Here is a 16281-nt window from a genome sequence, read left to right as displayed (position 1 = left end):
GGCAGTGGAATCATCGGTCCATATTTATTCAAAAATTATGGCGGTGATGCCTGAAATTAAAGCTCGTTATCTCGACTACATTTGGTTTCAACAAGACGGCGCTACTTCCCACACATCGCATCAATCAATAGATTTATTGAGAGAACACTTCGGTGAGCAGATAACGTTTTCACGTTTTGGGCCGGTCGATTGGCTACTAAGATGGTGTAATATCACATCGTTAGAATTTTTCCATTGGAGATATGTTAACAATCCCACTTCGATTGTGGCCTAGCAGCAAAATACTATGCAAAATTAAGAATACTACATATACGACGACAATATACAGTACATGTGCCTATGATTTAAATACCCTTGAGTTTAAAGAGAGGTTTATGAATATTTTATATTTGCTGTGTTTTTGGACGAAGTAGTTAAGTCTCATTATGGGGGAAATTTCGGAACAGTGATAAATCGGCACTAAGAGAATGTTATGTAATAAATATGACTTCAATTCATGTAATTTGCGAGAAATAAAAATACGAATACATCTCGACGCCCAAAGTTGAGGTTGTAAGCTGTTCCGGATGAAGCATGATCTTGTAAAATTGCTTCTTTTTGGGTATTATTCGGAGAGTTATTGCAGTGTAAGTAAATTCCATAAGATGCAGCATATGTTTTTCGAAAGCCCTCCATGCGAAAAACAAACATATGAATGCAACTACACCTTCATGATTTAATCGCATACCTACTATAAATTCTACAAAGTGCAATGTAAAGAAACTAATGCGATCTATATTCTTCGCACCCCCTTGCGCTGGGCTCCCACAAAATATCAAAAGTTCCGAAATCATCATAAATTGCAAAATTTCTCGCACGAGTTGCCTTTCCAGGCGATAACGACTGTGAATAAGTCGAAATGGAAGCGCAAACCCCACTGCAAGTTGATCGAGCATTCCCACCGTGATGGTCGCGATGCACAAGCAATCCGTCAAAATCAACTTAGCTGTAGTGCATACTTAGCATTTAGTTGAATCAAGTTAAATGTGGGCTTGACATGCGGTTATCCGGTGTGCAAGGAAGGACGTGTGAGCAAGTTGACTTGGTTATTGCAACACCACCCCACACATTGCCGCGCCTTGCGGCCGTAGAACGTTGCCGTGAATGGCAAATGGCGTTGGTGACCCTTGTGTGCGCCGTTCCTGGCGTAAGCAAGTGGATACGTGTCACGGACGTGTTAAATTACTTTGATGGTAAACGTTAAATTGCTCCAAATTGATAAGGACGTGAAGAAATTTCGAGTACGGATGTGCGAATCGGGATTCAAGCATCGCCCAAGTGGAATTAATTTGCTTAAAACTATTTAAGTTTCGACTCAGTTCAAAGCGATACTCATTTGGAGAAGTTAAAAGTTCTCTTGTCGAAGAATCTATACATTAAATATGTGCAATGAGTTCTTGGATGCTACGCAGATTATTATATTTTTATTTTCATTTACAAATTTTTGTCCACAAAAAGAGCTTAGTAAAAATTCCGGTATCGCACAGTTATTTTGCACAAAATAAAATGCTGTTGAAATGTTGCCTTAAATATAAGCAGTCTTCAGCAGTTACTGAAATAAAAGCGAAGCGAAACGTAACATCAAAAAGTAGAGAATGTAGCCAACTTGGAGAAAGTTTCTTAGACAAAAACGCTTGAGAATGGCAACAAAAAGTTTCAGTGGATGCAATGGAGTGTAAGATGGAAAAGAGGACATTCAAGTAAAAAGTTGTTTCTTTTGTTTGTGCTCAACATCTGCAAGTAATTGCGGGTGGTTCCAGCTTTCTAATTGGCTATTCCAGACACCTCACAGTTGGCTGTTCATTTAAATGTCACAAAAAATATTGAATATCATTAGCCAGTCCACCCCTGTAGGGAATCCGTGATGCAATTTTTAAAGGAGGGTGCTACAAATACGCGGCTTTTGTGTTTGAAAAGCTTTGGCAGACATCCAAGCGTATATCTAGCATGAAAATGGCTGTCGTAAAACTTGTAAGTGGCTCGACTGAAGGTTTACAATTTGTAGGTTCTTGTCCATGCTAGTACACGTCCAAATAGTACGGATTGTTTACGTTTTTATTACAATGGAACATTTGTGTTTGTGTTTAACTCCAAACCAGTTTGTGAGTAGAGACATAGGAGAGGTTACATTTTGGTTTCTTCCATTTTATTGATAACAGGAGTCCGCTCAACGGTTAAGTACAGCTTTCGAAGGTCTGATTGCGTTGTATTTTCAATAAGATTCCATTGGATCTGAAGCAACATTTATACCTTCATGCTAAGCATACATTTTAGTGCTTTGCTATTCTATATTTCTACCTCATTTAAAATCATATAAGTATGTATATTCGAAATAACTGAAAAAATTTTTGTTGATCAAGTAGCGTATCCGAAACTATAAGTTAATAGCGCTTCAATTGCCTCTGCCGCCTCCGAAACCGAATTGGTGAAACTCTTTTAATGTATTATTCTACTTTCACTCATTGCCCTCAAAATCAGAGAATTGCTGCATTGTTTAAATGCGAGTGAGTGAAGAGACGCTAAGGGGAAGAAGAAGGTGAAGTGAGAATTTTCGCCATCGCCGGTAATTGCACTTTAGACTCAGTCGGTATTTGTGGCATTGATGCCGCCATTTGTCTTTCGAAGTCGTAAACTGTGTGAAAGTGACGTCCATTCGAATGGGTAGCACAGGGAGAGAAGGTCGCTCTGCTTCAAATTTTAGCGCCAGTTAAACCACTGCATTCAATGGAAATTAATTCGAGCAATTTTAGCACAAAACTTGCACAAAAGCGCATTGAAACACTGGTTCACGCACGCAAACATGTCCGCTAACACTAAACACATGCTTTCGCATTAATTTGCTTTGCTCAAGAGAAAGTTTTCGCCTTGCTGCAGTGTGCACTTTTACAACGGTGTTTTTAGAAGTTATTCGAAAAGTTTACAAAACCATTTTCGGGGAGCTCTTGTCAAATATGTCCAAATGGTTAAGCGATGCTCACAACTCATTAGGAGAGCTTTTGTCGTAACAATGAATGTTTGGAGCAACTCTCAATAGACAGTTTATCTTTATCTTAAAATAATAATCTTTTAGAGAGAATTTTTATCCCCTCCTATGCTGATGATTGCACGATAAAGACGTTGGGCAATGGATTCGATGTCATGTGCTTTATTGTAAATGGCTATCTCTCCGACTTTTCTCACTTTCTCGCTGCACGCAACCAACACTCTTTCCCACTAAATCCACAGCGACCATACTCACTGCCTTGACGAATGAGAACAGACTTGACCTTAATATTGCTCTCGATGTCGTTAAATTTCGACTGTCAATAGTCTTAATATTTTAGGTGTGAGTTTCGACAGCCTGTGCTCTTTCACTTTTCACACGACCGCGATTATTGCCAAAGTACAGAGCTTCAACAAAATTATTAAGTCCTTAACTACGCCGCACCAATATAGTCGCCTCGATGCAGTGAAATGCAGACGAGTAAGCTACATACAGGTCAGAACACTGCACTCTGGGTTACAAGAGGATGTCTTTTGATGCCTCTCTTTGAACACCTGCACAGGGAGACCCTTATGCTCCCAGTTAAGGAGCATAATGAACTCCTCTTCAAGACTTCGAACGCATTAAACCTCAGACATGCACTGACCGTTATTCATAGTAGAGCCATTAACACCTTCACCTACTCTTTCTCAGTGAATGGGATTCCAGGAGTCAAACCACCATCCATTGCAGTCAAATAGCTCGGGCTAACTCTACACATCTGACAACCCACTCCCTATGGTCCGACACCGTCGAAACAGCACGTTTCCTGGGCCTACCGTTGGACGACCTCGATGACAACTTATCTAATCCTTACCATCCTAACGGAGACTAGGTAGCCATTACAACAACAATAACTGATGCACCCTGTAAATGTTATAATTTTCGCCCCAACATTTTACTTACCACAGGACTGGAGCCCATTTTCACATTATTTGCCATATCCATCATGTCCAGGGCCAATCGGGCGATGCATTTGGCATGGTCCTCACAGTGATCGGGTAAGCCCGACACAGCCATATACTTGTCGCCAACAGTCTCCACCTGCAATAAATCACATAAGTTAATGTGAGGAAGTTTGCAAAAGCAATAAAACTACAATTTTTACAATGTAAATTTATATATTTCAAATGACCTAACACAGTGTAAGTGCACGCAGGCATCTACACGCTTTGTGTAAGCGTTTCAATGCAACAAGAAGTTGCCCGAAGATGCGGAAAGTAAAGACCACGCGCAAACATATACGAATTACAAACAAATGTACGTGGATTCGTGGAAAACATAAAGTCGAGTGCATACAAAAGCGCAATTATTTTATGGCTGCCGTTAATGGCTGTGTGGCAACCGCAAGTGGTGGTTGTGTAAGTCGTGGGAGCCACGGATGCCGGCAGGTTGGCTCACATGCCCCCACCAGCTTACACATGCATACTCGTACATACACTCCACGGACACTATTACGAAGCGAACAGAAATGAGCGGCATTCATAAAGCCGTCGTACACTTGCAACAATATAACGGTGCTTGTATGTGAAGTTAGCCTTTTATGGGTGTATGCACTTTTATTTAGATTTTGCTTTTTCACTCGAATGCACGACCCTGACAAATGACCCAGATTTTTGTTGGCAAAAAGTTTAATTTGGCGTCGATTCTCATAATTTCCTCCGCAGCGCTAAGTGAGTACAACAACCAGTCAGCCGGTGAGGGAGTGACGATTCAGTTAGTCGGTCAAGTGGGTGCTGTAGCGGAGGAAAGGAGTTGAAAATTGCTGGAAAAGCGAAAAAGAATGAAATGCTGCAGGCGGAAGGAGTGGTGTTGCATCAGCAATATGCAAGTGCGTGTTTGCGAAGGCTAGGAATAGAGTGCACGAATGAACCGAAGCGAAAGCTGGAGCTTAATAAGTCCCACATCGATAAATAACTCCTTTTATGTTCCTTTGTAGCTGAGTGATTTTAACTTTCTTTCCGTTTTGCATTTAATTTTATAATAAATGGGGCTTTCATTTGGAGAACGGTAGGAATGTGCAAAACTTTTGACCTTAAGCGAAGTACATATCGGTTATTGTAGCCAGGGGTCCACGACCCCTCTTAATATCTCAATTATAGAAAAAAATAAAGCAAACCTAAATATCTGTCATATACGCTCAAGACCTTTCCAATGTCTTTCAGGTGTTATTTGAGACTTCGCTTTCTGGCAAGGTCTTCATTTTTCACGCATAGCACATATTGTTCACATACATCGTGAATTTATTTTAACCCCACTATCACCACTTTGCCCTTTGCTATGCTTAAAAAAGACATCTGCTCACCAGGTGGAGCTCTGAGACAGCTCATACATGCCAAACGGCCCTCAGAAGGTGAAATTTAATAGCAGTCATATATAAATATGTATATATATGTGGTTGAAAAAGTGCAGCTGTGAGTTGGTGTAAGTGTTGATGAAGTGCTGCAGCTGAGGCTGTCTTGGCAGTAACTCGATCTGCTGCCTTTTCGGTGAAATTGAGTGCTCTCTCGGGCGGTAACTTCACGCCAGCGCCAAGTTAACGTACCAAAACATATGTATACTCCATGCATACATACATATATACACACGACTTATGTGTACTGTGTTTTTACTTCACAACATTATGTTTTTACTTGGTTATTGCTAATTCACTCAAGCATTTCGTTTCGGTGCGCTATTTACTCAGAAGCAGGAGCCATGCGGGCACAATGTAAGACGAGCACGTGTGTCAGCTTCGTGTGGCTCTAGCAAAATTTCGGTGCAGACTCACTCAATGAGTTAGTGAGTAAGTTATCAGCTTTCAAGCGATTAAAGCTTATATGAAGATATGTGTGATAGATTAATAGCACACACAGGTAGATGGTATGCTAGTATTTGTGGATCATCAAAATATGTAGGTGAATTAAGGATGGGTGTTTTTAATTGAAATTTTAAAAATCTATCACTAAGAGTCTTCGGCAAAGCTGATTGGTGAATGGTTCCCTTCAGCGAATTTAGTAAGTCGCTTTACTTGCACTCGGAATAAAATTTTACCTTGTAAACGTTTGGATTTCTCTTCGAATCGGTTAACGCATCGAAGACCGTGTACAATTCATTCAGCATTTTGACGATTTTCATAGCACCCTCAGCGTCGGTATTCTCAGCGCAGTATTTACCAAAACCCACGATGCCAGAGAACATCAGCGTCACCGAATCATAACTGCCACATAAAAAGCAACAAAAATTGAATGTAAAAACGATGACATAAATATAAATGCTTTATGTTCAACAATTAAGTGTACGTTAATTAATTACCGTTTAGGTAGCACGGGGCGTTGGTGCCGCAGCTCATTGGCCACCGATTTGGGTAGAACCGAGTAGAGCAGTCTGCAAAGCAATAATTTATGTGGACACTTAATTTTATTTAATTGAAAATTAGCCTTTCATTATTCGCATCCTTTTTATATAAATATATTTAAATGCATCTCCGCTGGTGTGGTTGCAACTTGGTCTCGACGCCTTTACTCACCTGTCTGTTTTCTGCTTTTCGCTTTCCAAATCTCTGTAGGTTTGTTGCAGCTTATCGGTAAGCAGCTCCAGATTCTTTGTCAATTTATACTCAGCCTCGAATTTTTCAGAGAGCAGCACTAAATCTCTGGTGGCGTCGTGTAGCGGGACATCGGAAATGTAGAGACCCTTTCTGCAAGAGAAAATACCAAAGTAAAGTGAATGTTGGTTCGCGCTTGTTTTTGACGTTCGCTTTCATTATTTGTGAAGTGTTTTGTAAATATTTTAAAGGTTTCCTTGCACCGAACCATTATGGCGTGGGCGAGAAGCCGTTTCAGTCAAAAATAAAAAATATGCCAAACAGAAAGCACATTTTCCCTTTCGCTCATAAAACGGCACTTAAAAATGGTCTAAAGTGCCGGTCAAATATTGAGTGTTTTATTGAAATGAAGGACTGCTGGTGGTGGAAGCGCTCCGTTGCTTATGGCTTGGCATAACGATTCGCTTAGCAACATAATACCTGCCGCCTACAAGACAGCGCTTCTGTGCTAGCTGGAGCTGGAGCTGTGCGATTTTGTTCATCAACAACCTAAGCTTCCTTGTTCGCTCGTTATTTAAGTCGTAAATTTCGCTTTTAATTTTGTGTATATTTTTAAGTACTCGTAACCGTCGAGGAGGTTTAGCTAAAAACAATTTCCAGCAAATTGTGGAAACATCTGCTGCGCGTTATTAGCCAAGTATTTATTGCTGGCCCAATAAACGGTACTTCCACTTAAAGGTATTGGTGATGAACGCTTTTTATGACACAAACTGAATCTAATCCGACATTATTTTTGGAGTTGCGCCGTAAAACGTGAAAGCGTTAAGCTTCCACATATTATGTACATCATTAATAATGGGTGAAAGGAAATGTGCCCAAATTGTTTTGCGGAGTGAAAACATAAACAATATGTAACAGTAAAACCTTCGAACTGAAGTTTCAGCTCTGTCAAAAGTTGCACTGTCGAAGAGCGCGTTATTACGAAATGCGACTTCGCATAAATTCTTTCCCGAAAGTATTTACGTTAACTGATGCAGATTCAAAAGACAGACATGCTTGTAAAAATAGCAAGCGCTTGAAAGCAAAAATGTAAGAAAAAGCAGCTCAACAGTGTTGCCACAAAGAGAAATCAACACAAAATGCCTTCACCAATAGCCAACGACTTGTGGAAGGCAAAGAGTCGGTTGGGAAGTGGCCAAGTGCCAATTGCCTGGTAAAATATAATGTGCTATAAGCTTGCTCTATATTTTTGTTGTTGTTTATTTGTACATATGTATGTTTTTGCTATTGTTTTTCACAAGCATAATGTTATTGGTGTACCGGTTTTTACTGCCAGCGCTGCCGTTGCTGCTGTGCCGTCGCTTATTCTCTTAAGTTGCGTTCTGCTGCCGACAGCAACAAGCCAAATTTGATTTTGTAAAACACAGAATCTGACAAAGTAAGCCATTAAAGGCATTTAAAGCGGCCTTTATGCGCTATGTTTGTGTTTTTTACTGCGTATGACGATCCACTGCTTCGGAGATGTGTACGAGTACGTGAACATAGCGTGTGGTCCATGCAAACAAGGCATGCCTTTAGGCGCTTTATGGCACTTTGTGGTATGTGTGCAGTCGGTTGGGGAGTAACCTATGGGATACACACATTTAGGGTAACATGCCTTAGTGTTTTGCTAGACATGTTGGGTTTGACTCAGATTTGTTTATGCGTATGAATGTGAAGGCGTGTGAAATTTGACATACATCGGAAAGAACTTTGTGAATTAGTTTTCTGGTGGACTGTGTACAAACGCTGTATTGACAGATAAAAATTCTGACAGGCACTCCTTAAATCCGCTACAGAAACTTATTTTACAGAAAGCGATAGTTCCTACATGAAGGCAAACTTGTGATTGTGATTATAAGAATGAATAACAGTAAATACATAGTTTTGCAAAGGTTGATTGCCTTCGGCCTTGGAAATTATTGTCTTAACGATGTTATTTGTGTAGAAATAAGAAGTGGTATAGCAATAAATAAAGAAGGGTCAAGTTCGGGTGTAACCGAAAATTTTATACTTTGGCAATTTTCTGGGGTACAAGCTGGGGAAATACCTTCAGGTGATGACAAAGCATTATATTCAATATATGAGACGTATGTTACGTAGACATGAATAGACATCATCCAATGAAAGGGTAATCATTTTAAATGGGGATAATGGGCTTAGGCTACGGTCTAGACCAATTTCATTCCCATTACTCAAGTATATTCGGGAACATATATACATATCCCCATACTTTTCTCGATTAGTTTTAGGTGATACAAACAACCGTTAAGTGAACAAAACTATTCCCAACGTTCATTTTATTTTAGTAACTTACATAGTTAACCACTCAATAATTTCTGCGGTTTGGTTAAAGAAAATCTTTCTTACGTTGGATGCCTTTTAAATTTCGGGATTCGAAAACAAAATCGAATTTTATTAAGAAATCGCCTTATTCTCCATTAAGATTTATACATTTTTCTCTTTGAAGCAATTATTGACCCACTTTTGCCACTCTGATTGATTTATCTCCCAAACATCCCTTTTGAACACATCAGCCGCCTCTTCAGATGTCGAAAAAGTTGATCTCCTAGTTTATTTTTTACGAACGGGAATAAAAAGAAGTCACTCGGTGCCAAGTCAGGACTATAGGGTTATTTCAGTCGATATGTGAGAGCTAGCATTCTCCTGTTGAAGTGTGATCCTCTTCGGCGATTGATTTTCCTTATTTCTTGAAAGACAACTGGCGAACATATGGTTTCATATCACTCAGAATTTACTGTTCTGCCTTCCTAAAATGGTGTGAGTGCGTCATGTTCAGTTTTTCCAAAAAAAAACAGGCAACCACCAACAACTTTCGTTGGATTCGGCTCATCTTGAAACTCACGTTCTATCGACTGCTCTTTCCTTTCGAGGTTATAGGCGAAATCCACGATCATCTATCACGAAGTCACAGACGTGTTTCGAAGCACCGATATCTTATTTTGTTAACATTTCTCTCGACCAATGGACACGAGCCGGTTGATAAATCGATTGGGAATTATTGCGAATAATTTTTTTTTTAAGTGAAATGTTTATGCAATATTAATGTATGCTTGTCCCACCAATTCCCATAGTTCTCTAAATCCCGATAGGACACATGGCAATCTTGCATTATCAGTTTGAAGTGATCTTCGACCAAGTTTGATGCACCATAACATCGATAAACACTGGTCCTTGATGGAGCTTCATCGCCAAAAATTGAATTAAGTTCACCTTTTTATTACCAGAAAGTTGTAAAAAATAATTGCGTGGAAATGTACGCGATCTAGTTTCATTCCCTTGTTAGAGAAAAATATTTTAAGTTACTGTTAAAAATACAAATAGCGCTCGTATGTGAAAACGTTCTGAGTATGCAAACCATTAAAAGTGTCAAATTTTCGATAAAATTGTGATGATTTGGATGGCAACACTAGTGCTCCCAAATTTCTAAATATAAAAGGCAACTTACGTATTCAAATCTCTAAATATCGTTTAACTTCCGGACTTAATTTCAATTAAATGGATGAAAAATTTAATTAACTTCTCATGTCATTTGATTGCATTATTTTTTGGAAAAAACAAACAATTTTATTTCCAATACACCTCAATTATATATAAAATACTTACTTTGTCAAATCATCCAAATTCATGACGCTGGGATAGCACTGGAAGAGTATGCGATCGGACTCTGGTATGTACATCATTTGACCCTGAAAAGGTCCAATTGATCGGAATCAGTTAAAAATGTTACATTCACAATTATACATAAAAAATTTGTATATTTTAATTTTTGAAAGAAATTCCCCAATTCATGTCTCGCCCTATACAGAACTCACCTTTAACCTCAGGTAGCGTTCATGCTTGCCCATCGCGCCTTGACGCGTCTGCAGTACGTAAATGGTGTTGATGTGCGACAAAATGTTTTCGAAGCTTAACTGTAAATGCGGACGTATGGCCTCGAGTACCTCCAATATGGAACAGTTTTCCACCGCAACTCTGTGAAAGCATTGGACAATTCAATATTTTGAAATAAAATAGAATATGAAAAGAAAAATAAACTGTGTTGTATATGAAGTTGTGTGCGTGTCTTTTGTGATGAACTTCGTAGTTTGCAGTGACATATTGTTTCATCGTATGCCATATTTTGCACATTGCTGTTGTTTGTGTCAACGTTTGAATTTACCTTGGAATGACGCGCGAAACGGATTTGCCGGCCTGCACAATTTTCATTTGGCGGTCGAACATCAAGTGGAATGGGAACACCTTGCAGAATGTGGCGGGCGAGATAAGCGGCGCTGCGTTCCACGGTTGAGTGGACATGAATAAAGGTGAAAAAATAATATTTATCTGCGTTATTATTTGCTATTGGAAATGCAGCCAAATATTGTTTTAAATAAAAAGCTTTATGCAGCATGCCACATGCATACCCACTATATATATTATACATTGTGCTTTTGAACTATAAGAGCATATCGATTAAACAAACGAATAAATTTCGAAAGGAAATGATTGTGTGAAGTTGTGAGAATTCAAAATAAATTTTTTTAAAACTAAAACAATCGGTTGAGAAAATAGCGATTATTTGTAATTTAATGACAGCTTCGAAGGCCTTCCGGACCGTGTTATTTAGAAAATGATAAACGCATGATGCTAGCCTCATTCCGAGGTACTGAAAACATATCTAAAAATTCTATAAAATTTTATGTGCGAATGAAATAAATTTTGGTAAGGGTTTTAGTAGATATTTAAAATGTTAAAAATTTAAAATAAAGTGGTTCATCGTTATTCGTAAGCATTCTTAAATTCAGTTTTAGACTGCGAACTTGTTTCGGTATCGCGTTCAGAAATTTAAGTCTCTTGGATTAGATTGCTATGTAATTTAGTTTTTATTAAATTACTCGGCATATTTGAACTTTGGGCAATCTACTAAAAGGAGAACTGTTTTCTCAAAAATCGATAGCTGCCGAATATATATGTTTTATTGTCGTTAGTTGTCTACTTTAGCTCGTCCTGGCGAACAAAATGGAAGGAATGAGCAGCTTTTGTTACAATAAGGACATGAATTGAAAGAATTTGAAAACTGAAATCAAAATTATTAATACAATACGAAAATCAATGCACACATAATTTAACTGAACACACATACACATTTTGCCTTTACATTTATCACTTCAAAACACATACACACGAACTTGTGGAAACTAAAGTAGTCATCTTTATACAAACCAAATGAAGAGCAAGCATAGGACAAGCACAGAATAAATTACCATCACCATTAGCATTGGCACACCACCCAGTACAGGTAGGTAGCATCGCAAACGTTTTTAGACACAAAATCAATATTGTATACATAAGTATGTATGTTTGCTGTATAAATTTGGAATAGATAATTTTGCAGAATACTGAATTTCACATCGACTATTTTACATGGCAAACAGCAATTCATATTTATGCAAGAGCGCATAATCACAATGACGCTCCGATTGCAACCAATTTACAAACTGTATTAAGAGCCAATTCAGTGCTCACCTTCGCTTATAAAATACACTTCATCCGGCAGATCAATCTCTTTGCTAGTGCTTGTGCACTCTGAATCTTCCTCACCTTCACACAAAAAGTCTATCTCATCCGGCGGCTCCTTGGCCTCCTCCCGGCAAGTGGCTATCGCGCGCTCGTCCCCGCTCGCCGACGACGCCAGCGACGTGGTGGCCGTTGTGGTAGCGTTGCCGGCACACGCCGTGGCATTGCTGCTGCTGGTGCCGATTTCACGTATTAGAAACTGCACATGATCGTAGCGTTCGATGTCGTCGCTCTTGTTTTTGAGCAAACGCAAACATTTCTGCTCCTGTTTGTCGGGGTCGCTGTCGAAACTATCCGTTTGCTTGCTGCCGCTGCTCATCGACGAGGCCGAGTGCGATTTGGTGCGGCCAAAAGGACAACGAGCTGTGGAAAGCAGTGATTGGTAATTCGTGTGGAAGAGAAGCAAAATATGAAATAAGTATGTATGTTGAGTATATGGTTGTTGTTGTTGGGTAACTGGTTGAAATTAATTGATTGCGGTATAGAAGATTTCACTCAAAATGGATTTGGGACGTGCCGCCCCTGCAAAGCTTCTGCAGATTTGCATATTTGCCGTGACTGTGCTGTAGTGTGTGTTTGTGTAATTGTGTGCCAAATTGAGCCATTTGTTGGCCTGATTCAATTAAGCCATAAATATGTGCCGAGTAAAGTGGAATTTTCTCACTTTTCTCGTTTGCATGCTTCTGCAGTCATTTGACTCGGGGCTATTAGATTACTCACATCCCCCCACGTACAGTATGTTTGTTTTTGGTGTTGCCTGCCCCCTTCCTGTTCTTCTCTGTCTCTCAATGGTGTTTGTATGCTTACCTTGCTTTTTATTGCTAACATCTGCGGCTGATAACACCACCACATCATCGTCGTCATCCGCATCGTTTTCGTTGTTATTGTTATTGCTGGCATTATTATTGGTGTTATTGTGATTGTTATTCTCTTCTGGTAGATTTTCAGTTGGTATTGTGCTACTTGATTGCTGCTGCTGCTGTTGTTGTTGTTGTTGCGTAAATACATCTGTGCGGTCTTCTTCATCGATGGGATCACCTTTCCGCTTGACGATCTCAATTTCCACCTCGACACCATGCAGTTTGGATGCCACCGCCTGGAACGATAGAAATTCTATTGAGATAACGCACACGACCTCAGCATATCACAAGCCCTAATGAATTATTGCGTGGAGCATTAACATTCATATATACTATATACTCGTATGGTGGTAACGGTCTAAGATTATGTGAAACTGTACAGTAATTTATGTACCTGGAGCGAGTTTGCTATGGTTGCAGGAGCTAAGAGCATGTTTTGGATATTTTTTTGGAGAGGGAGAGCAGTAAATAAGTTTTTGTTTTGAACAAGAAAAATCGTCTTATGCTTTAATGTTTGGTTTTGATGCTTTACCTTGCTAAAACCGTCCCTTACTTGAAATGATGGGATTTCAAACCCTAATTATATTAAGTATTCCTCCACTTGGGCAAGCACGAGGGTTCTTACATTTGGATATGATTTCAAATATGCGTTAATTCTCTTTCGCTAGGCCGAATTGATGAATCTTTCAATGTAGTTGAAACACATTCTTGACCCACATTTTTAGGTCTGTTTTTAGGGCTAACGCCATTTCTTTCTTTTAAATTTTCATAAAAAGACTTTTGTTGCCAGTTGAACTGAACTGGGGTTAAACTGAAAAGGGATTAATCTCTTCTATAAACTTTTTAGAACTACAAACTACCGCTCAATACGGACTATTCAAGCTCTAATTTTTATTTGTTTGCATTTCAAGTTATGGCATTTTTTTAATTGGGTTTCCTTCTTCTGCTTCCGAAAATTTAGCTTGCAATTTACTCACCTTAACAATACCAATTACGATGTGCTCCAAACCGGGACGTTCCGAGTAGTAGTGCAACAATAGTGAACCATCCTTTTCTGTACAACGAAATGAAGGTGCCCTCATTCCGGGGTAAAGGGTGCCCAGATGGTCATGCAGAGCATCTAAGTTCTGTGGAAAATAGTAAGAGTGCATGATAAAAGTGCGAAGAGTGAAATTTTTGAATGATATGTTTACGAATGAGATGGATACAGGTGAGGAAGATAATAAAGTGCATTAATAAATGGACACTTGAAGTGAAATTGCGATAAAATTCAATTTAAATTTCCATTATGGCGAACTGCTGAACGACTCAGACCGTGCGTGGCATGAATGGCGGTGGTGATAAGGCGTTATAAGTCTATGGATTGTGCGTTGCTGTGTCTGGCTCGCGCAGGAATCGAATTGACTGACGCCAAATGACAGGAAGTGCGGAACTACCGTTACAGTATTGGTTTTGCGGTTTCACACCCAGAGAAGCTTTAAAGAGGAAGATGGGGAATCGGGCAAGTAAGCAAGTAAAAGTGGACGCAGGTATTCTTGCAACATTTCTGAAGATGCGAAGACTTAAAATAAAATGAAATTAAATTAACGTGGAGACATAAAACCCATAGCTTTATAAAAAAATTTTAAAAGTGTATGTCCAATATTGCTATTTGTGACACAGATATTATAAAAGAACACCAGTGAAAAATATAAACACATTTTTCATCTATAAAATCTGGTTATTTGGCTAAATAAATTGCCTTAGTACCTAAAATGCTTCGAACATACATTTCTTCATTCAAAAAGTACCGGGCTTATGTTTAAACTAAGTTTTCCCGTTCGCTGACAGATTCGCTAACGTCATTAAAAATACTTTTTTCGGTTTCCAATAAACTAGAATAAATTGGTTTCTATATTTATATACAACATGCTTTTATTTCTATTATTTTCTTCGTGTTTTGAAGTTCACGGGCTAACTTTGGAAATATCTTTCTGAGGTACATATTAGAAGGGCGATTTCTTTAGTTGATGAGTATGTCTAGGCCTCAGGCATAACAGGCCACACAAAATGCCGTTAACATCCATTTTCTCACAGAGCTTAAGACTATTGTTCGAGACGTTATTTGGTTTTATATCTGCCATTAATATTTCTTTTATATTTAACCGGTTCAACATATTTCACTCTTTTTTCACCGCTTTTGACTTTTATACTTTTTGTATTTTATTTTTACGTACTGACTAACATTTCGGTAATGAGAAAGAAAAGGAAGATAAGTTAAATTAGTGAGTGGTTGGTGTGCCGTTACGAAAATAATGAAAAATGGCGGAGCTGATTAACTGTTCTTTGTGTACTCACCTGCAAAAAGTCGCGCGGTGTGGCGCCCAGCACTTGCAAAATTTTGTCATAACCCGAATCCTGGCAGAACTCGAAAAAAGTCTTACCAAAGAGCTCCAATATATCATCGGCTGGTATATCTAGGGGGGCGAAATGGGAAAAGCGGCAAAAACAGCAGAAGTATAATAAATCGTGACATTATCTACAGCCCCCATTGTTAGAGCTCGTAAGCGAGAGCGCTTAATTATGCTTATCGTGTATATAGCATTGCAATTTGTAAGTAAGCATGTCGGACTTACACCGTTACGTATACGTATTTATATATATATGTATGTATGTGTATAGGTATGCAGGCGTTCTGTACTCACGTAAAATTTCCACCGCCGCGCCGATGAGATTGTAGGTGATTTCATCGTCATATGTTTGTCGCACCAAAAACTGACCTTCCATGCTGACCATCGCTTTTTTTCTGCGGAGAGTGAAGTAAACAATAGAGCGTGACGTGAGAAAGGATATTCAAAAGCGAAAGTGAGATAAAAATAATTTTTAATTAAAACGCGTTTCTGCCTTTCATGTGCTGCGCGACCTTCCTCACTGCGCCGTGGACATGCTCGGCCGCTTTTGCACACACACACACAATCCTACAAGCGTGTACGTATTCCTGTGTATATGTGCAATGCGCAGTTGTGTGTACATGTGTTCGGCTTGTGCACACTTAATATAGTTTAAGTACTTATCAAAGGGTTAATTAAGCTGTGATTTTTTTTGGTTTTGGTTCTGCTTGGTGAAAAGTTTTGCGAATGAACAGGGTGCTGAAGAACTTAATTAGGCAATTATCCGATTTGCAGTTGGTTAATTCGGCGAATGTTCTTCTAAACTTTAAGCGCGGGAAAGCGCAT

At 39.1% G+C, this 16281-nt stretch overlaps 1 protein-coding gene across 2 annotated transcripts in view; it reads right to left on the bottom strand.

The window, feature by feature from the left end:
* LOC105232516 (guanylate cyclase soluble subunit beta-1) overlaps nt 1-16281 on the bottom strand; it is a 55476-nt gene that overhangs the window by 1548 nt on the left and 37647 nt on the right. The window contains exons 3-14 of one of the 2 annotated variants that reach the window (XM_049448605.1): nt 15751-15851; nt 15404-15522; nt 14044-14193; nt 13014-13302; nt 12156-12569; nt 10810-10921; nt 10463-10622; nt 10254-10336; nt 6570-6740; nt 6356-6427; nt 6095-6260; nt 3968-4105 (exon numbers count right to left, since the gene is read on the bottom strand). In XM_049448605.1, the coding sequence (XP_049304562.1) occupies nt 3968-4105; nt 6095-6260; nt 6356-6427; nt 6570-6740; nt 10254-10336; nt 10463-10622; nt 10810-10921; nt 12156-12569; nt 13014-13302; nt 14044-14193; nt 15404-15522; nt 15751-15851 (1975 nt within the window). The remainder of the gene's footprint in view (nt 1-3967; nt 4106-6094; nt 6261-6355; nt 6428-6569; nt 6741-10253; nt 10337-10462; nt 10623-10809; nt 10922-12155; nt 12570-13013; nt 13303-14043; nt 14194-15403; nt 15523-15750; nt 15852-16281) is intronic. The other variant, XM_049448606.1, reaches the window with a different exon arrangement.

The sequence above is a fragment of the Bactrocera dorsalis genome, chromosome 2 (genome assembly GCF_023373825.1).
Source record: "Bactrocera dorsalis isolate Fly_Bdor chromosome 2, ASM2337382v1, whole genome shotgun sequence".
Classification (NCBI taxonomy): Eukaryota; Metazoa; Arthropoda; class Insecta; order Diptera; family Tephritidae; genus Bactrocera; species Bactrocera dorsalis.
This window is presented reverse-complemented; position numbering and strand designations above follow the sequence as displayed.